Source organism: Cercospora beticola, chromosome 5 (assembly GCF_033473495.1).
Source record: "Cercospora beticola chromosome 5, complete sequence".
Classification (NCBI taxonomy): Eukaryota; Fungi; Ascomycota; class Dothideomycetes; order Mycosphaerellales; family Mycosphaerellaceae; genus Cercospora; species Cercospora beticola.
In genome coordinates this window covers 2026908-2040136 of record NC_088939.1, presented here as the reverse complement: position 1 = coordinate 2040136, position 13229 = coordinate 2026908, and the positions used below count along the sequence as shown (strand labels likewise).

Below are 13229 nucleotides of genomic sequence, written 5' to 3'. Positions count from 1 at the left end.
GTCTCCAGTTGTGACGACCCGTGTGGGAGTACCAGCGAGACTCTTGTGACGGTAGTCGGGCGCCTGCTGCGTCTGCTTGTAAGCTCGTTAGGCCTTTGTTGCCTGGTGCAACTGCGTGTCGTCCATCGTGTTCGAGTTCGATTCTGCGTCTCCTCGAATGGGTGTCTCAGTGCGTTGCCGGAAGACGGCTCAGAGGATCTGAGTCTCCGTCTGCTCCATGTTCCCCAATCCCCCGACAGCTCAGGAGGGCGAATCTTCAGAAAGCCTCCCGTGGACGCAGTTTGACACCTTGTGTGCTCCGGATCGATGCAGGGTGGGCAGGGACGACTTCACGTTTCGAAGTATTGCATGCGAGCTTGATCGAGTGGCTCATGATGCGAGCGAAGATCTGGCCTCGATGAAGCGCAGAAAGGGGCTTGTTGAGCAGGGCGTCCCTCGCGGGCAATCACTGTCGTTACTTAGAGGGCGCGGCGTCTTTCTCATCCGCGGAGCGGGATCAATTGGCGAAGTCGAATGGGCCACGCTCGATCTTGTCGTCAAAAATCGATTGTGAGGTCATAATCTGCAGCGTCAGACAGCGCCTTAACGCTCGACTTGCTTAAGCGTTGCGGCGGCCAAGCTCCATAGAACTCTGCCCCATCAACGCCGCTTGATACCGCACGCTCTCAACAAACGAACTCGACACATTGCACGTTGAAAGAGCATTGTCTATCGATTCAGGCGTTATCGACGAGCCGAACATCACGAATCAACACCATCGAGATTCGCAGCGGATTCGGTCTTCTTTCAACAGATTTCAAAGCAATCACAGCAAACCTTGTGAGATATTTCTGGCGACCGCGATCGACCTTTCCAGCACAACCGAACATCATGGAGCCAACCGACGACAAGAAGTTGCAGGAAAGCTACGCCCGTGAAGTTGCAGAAGCCGAACAACGTCTAGTTTTCGAGCGAGAGCGCAGCCTAGACAATGCTGAAGAGGTGGATGGCGTGTGGCGCGAGCGTCTGGCTCCAGGGGCTGAGCTCGAACGATTGAAACAACAATGGAAGGAGCAAGGACTCCCTGGACCAAGCCTGAACAACACCCCGTTCAGGTCATTAGACCTTGCAGCGGACACAATGGCCAATACATACGCATTTCCGCCTCCTATGCCGCCGATGGCTCAAGCTTCCTTTCCACACATGCCATACTGGCCACAACCAGCGATGGCTCATCCTCACTCCCTGCCTCGCTTTCCATTCGAGCCAACAGGTAGCCCCTGCCAAGCTGCAGGCTATTTGCAAGGACTTGGAGCAGTCTCTGAAGAGGGCACTCGCCGCCATCGACTCAACCCTCGAGCGGCACCATTTGTCCCCACCTCGCCTCTGCCCACTACCGATCGCCAGAAGCGACGCCGGGACAGCGAGCAGAGTTTCTACACAGCTTCCGAGGCGGCCGCCTCAACTGATAGTTTCCATACCGCGTTGGAGCCAACAATCGTGAGCGAGGGAGATGGAGTGGCTGGGAAGATCCTCGATGATCAGAGAAAGTAGTGTTCTGGAACCCTCCACCTCTGTCCCAAGGATGCCAGTGGAGGCACGGGGTATAGATACGCGGTGGTTGTTTCTTGGATCGAACAAGCAGAGATAATGGTTTTCATTTGAAGTTATACTCATACACTCCTGCGCATTATGTCGGAGACTACTTATGCGTGCAGAAAGTAATCGCTCGACGCCAGCTCCATCTCTGATCCATCGTGAAAATCCGAGCCATGGAAGTCGAAGAAGTCTCTCGCCTGGTCGACCAGTCTCGGTGGAGCTTTGAAAGATAGATTCCACTCTTCTGCCCTCCAAGTGAAGAACAAATCGTCCCAATGATACTCCTTCTTGATGACCGGGATCTTTTTCTGCAAGATTTGGTAGAAATACTGGTCCACCTTCTTCAAGAACTCTTCCGCATCGGCTCCTGAGGTCACATGTCCTGCAGCGAGTTTGACTCTTCTCGGCACAATCTGCCAACCTTCGTCTCCAAGGCTCGTAGCCTCTGCTTTTGCCCTTCTCTCAGCCTTTGCGTTTTCAGCTCTTGCCAATACCAACAATTTCCGTAGGCTCGCCACCCATTCGATGAGATTTCCACTGGATGGGAAAACAATACTCGCTCCTCCGCTTGAGGTACCTTCAACAACTCTGTCCTCTTCAGCTGCCCCATTTGAACTTCTCTCCTCGTACATCATATCGCCCACATATAACCACATCTCCTCTCGGTCGTACCATGCCAGCGAGTCTGGGGTATGACCAGGTATCAAAATGAATGTCACCTTCAAATCCAGTTTCACGAACAAGTTTCGCTTTGGATTGTTGATTTCGATGTATAGCTGATCGAATGCTTGAGCCCATTTGGTGACGTAGTAGAATGGGACAGGCTTGTTGATGAATTTGAATAGTGAGTGAGCGTCGAAATCTTCGGATTCGATGAAGTCTCTCCCCCATGATGAGGCAATGATCTGAGGCGGTCTCTGGTTGTCCGGTGGCCCAGCAGGTGGAAGGAATTGTGTGACGCCGCCGATGTGGTCGTAATGGCAATGTGTGAAGATTATGATGTAGTGGAGGCTGGCATTCGGATTCAGTGGCTTGTTGTCGTTGGAGGCGATGGGAAAGTTCTCGAGGTAGTCGCGCAGGTGGATGAATTGGCTATTCTTGTGTCGAGCATCGGGCTCATCGCAGCCCGTATCTGTGAGGATGAGTACAGGAGCGGTTGGTGGAAGTTTGACATAGATGAATGGTCGCTCGCCGTAGGCGTCGTGCTCTTGGATAAGGAACGTCGTGCTATTGAGCTTGATGGTGGAGAATGATGATGTTGCCATGTTCCGCCGTGTTGCGCCGGTCGGCAGTCTTCGATTGCAAGAGTATTACATTGTCTTGCCTTGGGGATGTCAGCGTGGTTCTCCGCTGCGGAGAAGTGGAGAGGGAAGCGTAAATGTGCAGGACGCTCTCATTGGCAGAGAACCCATGTCAGCTTGTTCTGCGCTAGTTAATGTCCATTAAATTTCACACCCTGCCGGAATGCGCACCGTGGTCGTTCGATGACGACCTCCTGGACTGGCTGCTTTGATTTTTCACTTCCAATTCGCCTTTCCTTGGAGAATCTAGACAACCGCAAGCAGCACCGCTTCACAACCTCGATGTCGCCTTGACTTCGCGCGCACTGTACTTATCCGCGAAGAACAAGAGAGCTGGGCAAGCTATCGCAGAGTACATGATGGGAAATCTATTGGTAGAAGACCCATGTCGGTTGCTTTCGCGCTAGCTAAAGTCCGCAAAGCTGAGGCCACTTGTGAGGGCTGAAGTGTGTGCATTTCCTTCCGACTTCAGATAGTCTGCAGAAAATGCAGTCTTACAGGCAACGTCGACACGACACGCCAAATCATCTCTTAAGTGACCATCGAACCTTACGCTGAGGGCTGCGTCGCCTTTCCAGTGTCGACGTGACCGCGACCTCCCGCTCTCATCGTAGGACGAAGTCGATAAAGCAGATGGCAAAAAGGGAGCGTGCGTACGTCGGCGGATTGCGTCGCACAGATACTCGCTGAGAGCAGACCTGCGTCCATACCTCGTACGTTTCCAGACCGATAGAGGCTGCGCAGAGCAGTGGAGAGTACTCGGCCAAAGTACATCTAATGCGCGTCAAGGTTCACAACTACCTGCTGACGCCACATCAGAGCTAGACTACGGCACTCTCCTCTCACAGTACTGTTTACGGGCCCGCCAGCTCCTCTTTTCTCCAACAAAGCCCAGCCACTTCGACAAGTGCTTCGCACAACACGCTGGAGACTTGGAGCGACTTCATGCTCATTCGGCTACCACTCATGGTCCATCGCACGATTTTGGCCGTTGGCTTGCCAAGCTGGCGCATGACAGCTCCCCGCCTTCTGCGGGCGTATTTCGAGGCACCAAAATGGTCTTCTCGTTCGAGAATTGCCGTAGCGGCGCCTCCGAGGGATGGCTTCGATGGCAGCATATCGTCAACGCCATGAGCTAAAGTTGGTCTCACGAGCGTAGTACACAAACAAAAGTCTGGACGGCAGCGTGATCTTCAGCCGCTCCGGCGGATCCCTCTGCTTCGCGATCTACGCTTGCTCAACACTCTCGTGCAACAGCATGCATGCAACCGGCCGCGTGGTTGACACGCCGACAGTCACATTCACACAAACTTTGGCTCTAGAACTTGCAGCTACCGGATGAAGCAAGTCGGACGCACTTTTCTGAGGTGGTGCACGCGCATCCGCCCTACTCGGCCCCTCCGCACGTTCCGCGCAACGTCATTGTATTGTGTCCAAGCATGCGCGGTGGTCGAGGGACGCTCTCGATCCTCATTGCTTGCAACGGCGGGCAGCGCCATGGGCTACGCGCTACGGCTCGCGGCAAGCACTTGCGGCGATGCCCGTTGACAAGAACATCATGAGACTGTCCGCTGCTCTCTTGGCATTGGCCGGCGTCGTGCCATGCATACGGACGCCACGAGCTATGGACCACATACTCTCCTCTTGTGTATTGGTCAGACCGTTCGCCAGACATATTTAAGAAGACACAGTCCCCTGGCAGTACAACATACGCACACAGTCAAACTCATAGGATCACTCATCATCCAAACAACACATTTGCTACCATCATGGCAGACGCACGCAAAGTCATTTATCAACTGACGAGCCTCCGGCCAATCCCACACTACCATCCCGGCCTTTAGAGCGGCACAATAGCCTTGTACAACGACCCACATTGGAACAGTGAAAAGCATGTTCTTAGCATACAAGACTACGCCAAGGGCGAGCGCCACACCATCCCTCCACAATTCAATGACAAGGCAACCTGGGTTGCGTGGAATTTGCCTGTAGGGACTGTCGTGACGGTCGCAAATCATCACAAACCGCGAGACAGTGGCAAATCTGTGGGCAATCTGGATGGTAAGCAAGAGTACAGCGAGAGACACGCCGAACATTCATTCTGATCGCATTGCAACAGGCATGGGCAGCTCTGTCGATCTCGTTGGCACTGGTCAAATCCAGGGCACCGATCTCCGCGATTGCGAAATGAACGATAAAATTGCCACTTGGTTCTGGCGCGAAGTTGATCTCAAACTCGGTGCCATTGAGCTTTTCGAACATCCGAACTTCTCTGGTCCACGCGTGACATTGTTCCTGAGCGAATGGGAGGCGGGCAAATTTCATAATCTACCGGACTGGCACATCAACGACATCATGAGCTCCGTACGCTGGAAGGGATTACTGGACAGGCAACGCGTTATGATGTGGGAACATCCAAACGGCGTCGGAAACTCCTACCCAAACATCAAAGGCTGGGGCAACATCAAAGAAGTGGCAAACATGTCTGATGCCCACTTCAACGACTGCGTGAGCTGCTTCAAGTGGGAGCCCATCCTCCCAGTGAAAGAAATCATCCAACCAATCAAGATCACCCCAACTGGCGGTCGGACGCAGAAAGTTGGCGACGCTCTCGTCTACAACAACACAACTGAAACCGAACAGTCGATCTCATTTGAAGTCAAGAGAACCCTCAGTCAAACACTAACAGTCTCAACAAGCGAGACAAATGTCAGAGGCGTAACATCAGGATTGCGCGTCAGCGCTGGCATTGAAGAAATCGGCCTCGACTTGGAATACTCTCTTGAGTTGTCTTATGAGTATACAAAGGAGAAGAGACCCGAAGCGAGCAACACCGATTCGATCGAAGTCACAATCAATCACCCAGTCAAGGCTCCTCCAGGCGGCATCACAGAGGCGAAATTGGAAGTCTCGCTGAGCAAGATCCCACAAACGTTTTATACTACCACGGCGACACGGTGGTACGACCAGGAATTGAGTGGCAGTGTTCGCGATAATTCGGCTCAGGGTGGAGGAAAGTACAAGCGCGAAGAACAGATTGTGGTGCAGGTGGCTGGCTACCTCCCAAGTCAGGCGTGTACCTTCGCTCGTATGTTCTTGCCTCTTGCCTCTAGTGGTTTGGTGCCTCAGGTTTGGATGCTCTCGCGGAGAGTTACTTCCTAAAACAAGAAAACATTCTAAGCGCGGCAGCTACAAAGGTCTGACTTGGGAGGTAGGTGGCTGGGGGTCTGGTCAGCGCGAAGAATGTTGTCACGAAATTCAAGCCACACCAGTCTTGAAGTTGTCAGATTCAAAGGAATAAGGAGAAAGAATCAGACATCTGCAGTGATTCAAAGTAACTCGGAAGCCTTGTTCAGATCTGTCCATGTTCTGCTCTAAAGCATCATCACCGCCCAACCAGCTGTAATTGCAACAGAGAGCCAAGCAAATTGATTCGCCCCAGACATCATTCCTGCAGCACTATTCTCAGATCCTGATCCAGAGCCCGAGCCCGAGCCAGAATCTGTTCCATTCCCGATGCCATCACCGCCACTTCCGCCACCCTCCGTTTCGTTGCTCCTTGGCCAGCAATACCTCTCCAGACATCCCGTGCACACTTCAGGAAGGTCCGCAGCTTCGACACTCTTGTGCACGATAGCACAAGCAAGACAAGCAGCCCACTCCTGCGCTTCGGTAGAGTTCTGCTGGCTTTGCGTCACCATAGCGACACCTCCTTCGAAAGTTGCGTTGACTTGCTCGGCCGTTTGCTGGAAGCCTGTAGGGGCTTCGCCTAGCTCGGTGTTGGGCAGGTAGATCAACGTTGCAGTGTTATTATCATTGCATCCATAAAATTGAGCGCGAGATGAGAGGTTTGCTGCGACGAATTCGGAGGGCGTGGGCACTTGCGGCATTCTGGTCAGATTCTTCTCTTGCGCCGAAGTGTAGGTGTTGTAGAGCCATGTGCCGTTTGTGATGTTGCCGGGCTGTTGAGTTGCGGCATCGACGAGGACGATGACATCGATGTTGCGCTCAGGCTGGAGGAAGGGGAAGACGGGAATGGCTTGTCCGCTGTCACCGCCGTCTGTGCCGAAAAGGTCTTGTTGGTCTCGAATTGGACCTGCTTCGGAGCTTTGATAGAAGGGGTTGGGGACGATGCCGTAGGGGTTGACGAGAGAGACGCCGGAGAAAGCAGTGTTGACGGTGCCCGCAAGAGAGCTGAGCGAGTCGGTGCTCTCGTTGCCAGTTGAGCAGGTATCGTCCTGTGAGTGATCATCAGTACCTCCGCGCTGATTTGGGCGGACATTGGTACTTACGACAAGGATGTTTGACGAGATGGCAGTGATGAAGCCAGTGTTGTCAAAGCCAGTGGTGCATTGGCTTGAGTTACCTGCCACGGAACCCATGTATTGAGTAGGGTAGAACGCATCGACGTTGCTGTCCCATGAACCAAATTCCAATGGCGCAACCTCCCAGATGGCACTGGTCTCATTCGGAGAGCACATGCCAGCAGCTACATTCGCTTGGGTGATTGTGATGATCGGATATGGAGCAGAATGATCCTGGAAGCTCGACTGGGAGGTGACGTTGGACCAGTGAAGGCCATTGCCACCTGTCGCAGAGATGAAGTTGTACGAGATGACTTTTCCGTAGATATCAATGAGTGATGCAGGATATCCTGCTGCAGTCTTGTTTCCGACGTCGGCGCGCTGTGTCCATTGTCAGTATGCGCTCTGAGATGTCTCTCGCATGTAACAGCTTACGATCGCGTCAGCATTCGTGAGAGGCGCAGAGAAGATGTTCTGATAGCTCTCCTCCAACAGCTCGTCCCGCAGTGTAGACACTTGAGCAAAATTGTTCGACATGATCCCACTCAAAGTCAAAGATCCTCCAGACAGCGCCGACACATATGTCATGCCTTGCAGCAGGCCAGCCACGGGAGAATCACTGCTTTCACGGCCATCCAGACCATAGACTGCTCCAGCAGTTGTCAGTCCAGCCTTGGTTCCGCCACCACTCAGCGCCAGCGCAAGCTTTGGGAGTCTGTCCGAAGAGAAGCCATCCAAGGTCCTGCCCAGCCATGATGAAAGATCCTCGGATGCTCTGGACAATCTTTCCTGCGCGTAGCTTTCTTCATCCGGATTGAGAGAGTCTGCGACTCGAATGGAAGCTGACGATGGACAAGACGTCGATGTCGGAACATACGGATTATCAGAACCTGCTTGCCGCTTCCATGGTAGTGAAAAAGCACTCGCTGACGCGACGCTCAAGGCGAATACTGCTGGCAGATCTGTACGCATACTGGGCAACGGTCGTCAGGCTGAACAACAAAAGACCGCGTTTTCATCAGGCGAGCGGGCTCCACATTGTATAAGAAGCTCGCGTGCCTGCGCTCGTGCTCCCGAGGTGCAGTGGGACTAGTTAGACCGCATAACGGTTGACTAGCCTGATGAAGGCGCTCCATATTTCAGCCCTTCCAGGCTTGCTCTCGGTCAGCATCATCAGCACCTTACCGGAGCTTGCTAGTGGTTATTCCTGGGACCCCGAATACTCCGGACTTGCAGCTCCAGTCATCGGCAGACATTCTTTGCACAGCCTGTTCGTCCGACGACAAGGCAGGATTGATGCGTCGTCAGCGAGATGAGCACGTGGAAGGCGGCTGCCCATGACATACTCGCGAAGCTGCGGGATCTGACCAGGCCGTGAGACGATGCTCCGATCTTGTTGACGAGACAGGTTGAAGCGTACTGAAATAGCAAACTCCATCCGGTCTGCTGCAGGCCAAAAGGCAGATCGAGCGCAGGCTTTCATTGGCACGGCTTGCACGGAAGCTAAACGATGACCGTATGCAAGAGGACTCGAGATGCATGGAGCATGCGGCCGGCGGCCGCTTTCCATCGGGGTCTACATAACAGACGATCAATTTGACTCTACTGCTTCTCGGAAACACACTGTCATCACCAGAGACGCCATTCGGGCTCCATCAGAATGCTGACCGGGATAGATCATGCTCCCGCAGCCCACCCTGCCCGACCGCTCACTCCGCGCTCCGCCCTCGTCCCGTCAAGAAGTTGACTCCTCATCACGACAGCAAGTCTGCGTCTCCCACGAAATGCAGACTGACCTGCCCCATGCTGCACTCCACTGCGCACCTGCCACTATAAGACAATCATGGGAATACCGTAGTGAAGTTGGACAACGCACGCCTGTCTCACATGGCCTGGCATCTTGTGGAAGAGCATGTCTCATGGGCACGAATGTGTAGGCAATATATATCTGTAAGTCAGCAGGTCTGAAGCTGTTCGTCTGCACAATTGTCTTGCTCTCTCTGCACGAGCCCAGACCTTACGTCGCATTGGCCTGCAGCCTATAGACATGCACCTGCATAGTCTCAACGGTAAGTGCTCTGTAGCTGCATGATGAAGTCGCGCATTCGGCGCCCTTGAGCAAACGGTAATTCCTGAGCACGATCGCTCCGCCTCACGTCTACCAATCCCACGCGATCGATATGGAAGGCGTCCAGAAAACAGCAAGACGGCTCAGCCGCCAGATGGGCATAAGGACAAGCCCAGACACAGAAGAATGGGTGGAGGCAGTGCATGGCAGTCTCTGGAAACTGACCACCTACCGCGGCACCAGAACGGAATCTCTGTCGCGATTCAGAATCGACAAGATCTTGGACAGCGTGAAGGCGACATACACTGCAATTAAGAATTCGGATGCCATGCTTCGGCTTTCGCGAGCGACTACTCCAGGCACCAGAGCGCAAAATGGACCACATTGATACGGAGCTGTTGAGCAGAGTCTTGCAACGAGTCCTGTTCCAGCCAATCGAAAGCGCCGGAGTTTGCTGGAAGACTGTACAGAATGCTATAGCGAACGCCAACTTGACACATTTCGAGCTGGATCGGATCTATGCCTCCGGCTGTCCTGTATTGTCGCTCCTGTACTCGAAATATGCGGACCGAGAAGACGAAATGGGCATTTTCATAGCCCCAAAAGCCGCGATTACCTTTCTTGTTGGACGCAAAGACAGACTTCCAGCATTTGGCAGCACTTCGTGGTACATCGTTGACATTGCTTGCTCAAACGCTGGGAAGAAGAAGAAGCCGCTGAGACTGAAGCTGAAGATCGGCATCCGACATGAAGCTATTCAGAAGTATCTTGTGGATGCCGCGTACGTGGAGAACCTGAGCATATTATGCCAGACGCCGCATCTCATCCATTCGGACTGCGTTAGGAATGACTAGCAGCGATAGCGGCATTGCATGAGTGGATTTGGGCGTTTTCTGCAACATCATGGCTGGGTGTTATCCGCGAAGCTTTTACTTCATTCGACGCAGCACAATGTACTTCATGGACACTATAGCTCGAAGTAGCAGCAGAATGCATGATTTGTGTCTCCAGCCAAATTTTTGGCCAAGGCAATGCTTCACGTGGAGCCGCCAGACCTCGGCTCGACTTCGCGTGCGATTGCCGGCAGTTCGCGTCGTTGACAGCGTGAACGCCGACATGCCTGCCCTGCTCGACGCCCATGTCCACTTTCCCTCCCGCCATTTGATCCTGCTCAAGACACATACACATCGATAATGGAGAACTATCGTACTATCACACACAAGATACCGGCAGCACATCTGCGAGAATTCCCGCAAGCTACAGCACAATCAGAAGAAGATGTGCTGCACTTCGTCGTCAAGCAATATATCCCCCTCGACAACCCCAATCCTCAGCCTGGAGACGTCACGATAATCGCCGCTCATGCCGTCGGCTTCAACAAGGAACTCTACGAGCCCCTGTGGGAAGATCTTGCCGCACAAGCGAAACGCCAAGGCTGGCGCATTCGCAGTATTTGGATGTCCGATGTAGCATGGCATGCCGAGAGCTATGCATTGAACGAAGATCTGATAGGCAATGATCCTGGCTGGTATGATCATTCACGAGATCTCGCCAACCTGATCAATATCAAGCGAGCGGAAATGCCCAGACCGATCATTGGTCTAGGGCACAGCATGGGTGGCAACCAAATGTAGGTCCCGAAAGATCTGACACACGTGAAGCCAGCCCTAACAGCATACAGCACTAAGCTTGCTATGGACCATGCTTCTCTTTTCACGACCCTGATCCTGATCGACCCTGTCATTCAAATGAGATCAGCCGAAATTTCCAAAGAACAACCACGAGCCAGCGCAGCAGTAGCTTCGACATACCGCAGACAAATCTGGCCTTCACGAGAAGAAGCTACAAAATCATTCCTCAAGTCCGCCTTCTACAAGATCTGGGACCGACGCGTGCTGGACCGATGGGTCTCGCACGGCCTACGAGATTGCCCCAACGCAGATTTCCCCGACGCGCAGCCCGGACAAGTCAGTCTCGCAACGCCAGCAGCGCAAGAAGTTTGGTCTTTCCTGAGAACAAATTACGATGGTTACGGTGTGGACGGCAAACCCATTGATCGATTCACGCATCCCGACCTCGATCCCACATTACCCGATCAGAAGCCATATTACCGTTCAGAGCCTATCTTCACATATCGTCGACTTCCTGAACTCCGGCCCAGCGTCCTTTACATCTTTGGCGAGCTATCAGATGTATGTCCTCCGAAAGTAGCGCGGGATAAGGTATCCAAGACTGGAATTGGCGCAGGAGGGAGTGGCGGAGAGGAGGAAGGCAGAGTGAAGGGAGTCATGTTTGAGAAGATAGGGCATTTGATTGCAATGGAGACGCCTGGACGGACGGCGGAGACCATGGCGGACTGGGTTGGTAAGGAAATGGTGATCTATAGAGAGCAGAGGAAGAGGTTGGAGGAGTGGTGGGCTAAGCCTTCGAAGGAGAAACGCTCGCTTGATGCGAAGTGGATCGCAGAGATGGGAGGGCCACCAAAGCGGAAGAATGGCAATGGAGGTGAGAAGGCGAAGATCTGAGCTGAGTGCTGTGAGTGCATATATGTGCATCGGATGAGGTCGATCTGCATTCGGAATATAAGGCGCGATGAGGACAAGAAGCATGTTAGATACGAATACGCAAGCGACATTTCCAGCATAGCACTGTACATACTGATCTCTGAAAGCCCAACCCGGCAACACAACACCTTCATATCTCCTGCCAACAATCACATAATCGCCGGCTGCGGCTCCCCAGGCTTCGCCTCATAAGAAATCCTCCCACTAGGCAAAAAGAAAAACGCCACACCTTTCCCTCCTCTCGCCCTAGGATAATGATGCGTTCCAGGCCCCGGACTCGTCCACCCCTTCCCCATCCAAAACCCCTCTGGCAAACCCTCCAACTCAAATGTCTCATCAATCGGTACCACGCAATTGATCTCCCCATAAGGATGTTTATGATATTGTCCCGAGTACTCTTTCTCAGAATCGAAGTACACAGCTGTCAAACTCATCCAGAGATTTTCGGCTGATGGGAGCATGATTTTGCCGCGACGGTATTTGGCTCCGTCGATTTCGTGGGTGGCGATCCAGCCTTCGCTGAGGCCTTGTTTGATGAGGGTGCAGAAGTCTTCGTAGTAGGGGTTGCCGGGGCCGTAGTTTTCGTTGAGGTGGGTTTCGAGGATTTTGCCGGGGGTGCTTTTTGGCTGTCAGTAATGAGGACGGGCGCTGGTAGAAAGTCTTGGTAAGGCTCACAGGTTCTGAATCTCTTTCATGAACTCCAGAGATCGAGCTGCAAGTTTCTGAGCAGTAGGATGCGTGATGAGATCGACTCCTTCTGGTGAGCCGTCATGGCCTGGTTTGGTAGTGAGGTTAGACATTGTTTCGTTCTTCATGTGTCTGTATCTCAGCAACAAGAAGCAACAGACGCCTTGAGCAGCTGGAACCAGGTTGTCCTCCCTTCGCATTCGCATGCATACATATATGTCTTGACAAAGCATGCAACAAACTCGATGTGCTTCACTTACCAACTTTACATTCGGCACAATGTGCCGGATTGGATGTCATCTTCGTTGTCTTTCGCTGTATCTCGCTGTACCCGTCAGGCCTGCTACTCGATCGACGCTCGCTGTGGTATATCCAAGAAGATGTGGTATTTTAGTGACGAGTGGTGGGGTCTCCAGAACCCATGTACGTCAGCGGCCAATGCCGTTCATGGTTGCCGGCTGACGTGCAGCGACTTAGGTATGTCGGGCTCGAATCCAAACTCTGTTTACGATCGCACAATCGGACAGTGGCTCTGCTTCTGCTTCCATGCCTTTCTCGATTTTCTTGTCGTGTCCGCACATGATGGCATCGAGAGTCGCAGAACGCTGGAGAAAACGGACAGGAACGGGACGATTCTGCTCCAAGAAAATCTCGATCTGCATGCCGCGTCCATACCTGAAGGCTTTGAGCCTTGCACAATACTCGAGAAGAAAGGGTTTTGCAAAGG

The 13229-nt window shown here is 53.0% G+C and overlaps 8 protein-coding genes across 8 annotated transcripts; 5 read left to right on the top strand and 3 right to left on the bottom strand.

Moving 5' to 3' along the window:
- Positions 1 to 870: 870 nt before the first annotated feature.
- Positions 871 to 1533, top strand: RHO25_008066 (uncharacterized protein; the record flags this gene model as incomplete). The annotated part of the gene is made up of 1 exon (XM_065603022.1): positions 871 to 1533. One exon carries the CDS (start codon positions 871 to 873, stop codon positions 1531 to 1533), a length of 663 nt encoding a protein of 220 aa, XP_065459094.1.
- Positions 1534 to 1685: 152 nt separating this feature from the next.
- Positions 1686 to 2843, bottom strand: RHO25_008065 (uncharacterized protein; the record flags this gene model as incomplete). Its single annotated transcript, XM_023600214.2, has 1 exon — positions 1686 to 2843. One exon carries the CDS (start codon positions 2841 to 2843, stop codon positions 1686 to 1688), a length of 1158 nt encoding a protein of 385 aa, XP_023449298.1.
- A 1805-nt stretch (positions 2844 to 4648) lies between these two features.
- On the top strand, positions 4649 to 4984 carry RHO25_008064 (uncharacterized protein; the record flags this gene model as incomplete). The annotated part of the gene is made up of 2 exons (XM_065603021.1): positions 4649 to 4666; positions 4724 to 4984. The coding sequence occupies 2 exons, from the start codon at positions 4649 to 4651 to the stop codon at positions 4982 to 4984; spliced, it is 279 nt and encodes a 92-aa protein (XP_065459093.1).
- A 16-nt stretch (positions 4985 to 5000) lies between these two features.
- Positions 5001 to 6041, top strand: RHO25_008063 (uncharacterized protein; the record flags this gene model as incomplete). The annotated part of the gene is made up of 1 exon (XM_023600213.2): positions 5001 to 6041. One exon carries the CDS (start codon positions 5001 to 5003, stop codon positions 6039 to 6041), a length of 1041 nt encoding a protein of 346 aa, XP_023449299.1.
- Positions 6042 to 6253: 212 nt separating this feature from the next.
- RHO25_008062 (uncharacterized protein) lies at positions 6254 to 8155 on the bottom strand (the record flags this gene model as incomplete). Its single annotated transcript, XM_023600212.2, has 3 exons — positions 6254 to 7117; positions 7172 to 7564; positions 7619 to 8155. 3 exons carry the CDS (start codon positions 8153 to 8155, stop codon positions 6254 to 6256), a joined length of 1794 nt encoding a protein of 597 aa, XP_023448920.1.
- Positions 8156 to 9625: 1470 nt separating this feature from the next.
- RHO25_008061 (uncharacterized protein) lies at positions 9626 to 10105 on the top strand (the record flags this gene model as incomplete). Its single annotated transcript, XM_023600211.2, has 1 exon — positions 9626 to 10105. One exon carries the CDS (start codon positions 9626 to 9628, stop codon positions 10103 to 10105), a length of 480 nt encoding a protein of 159 aa, XP_023448917.2.
- Positions 10106 to 10444: 339 nt separating this feature from the next.
- On the top strand, positions 10445 to 11776 carry RHO25_008060 (uncharacterized protein; the record flags this gene model as incomplete). The annotated part of the gene is made up of 2 exons (XM_023600210.2): positions 10445 to 10881; positions 10933 to 11776. The coding sequence occupies 2 exons, from the start codon at positions 10445 to 10447 to the stop codon at positions 11774 to 11776; spliced, it is 1281 nt and encodes a 426-aa protein (XP_023449747.1).
- A 188-nt stretch (positions 11777 to 11964) lies between these two features.
- Positions 11965 to 12802, bottom strand: RHO25_008059 (uncharacterized protein; the record flags this gene model as incomplete). Its single annotated transcript, XM_023600209.2, has 3 exons — positions 11965 to 12433; positions 12491 to 12590; positions 12763 to 12802. 3 exons carry the CDS (start codon positions 12800 to 12802, stop codon positions 11965 to 11967), a joined length of 609 nt encoding a protein of 202 aa, XP_023449746.1.
- Between the last annotated feature and the right edge of the window lie 427 nt (positions 12803 to 13229).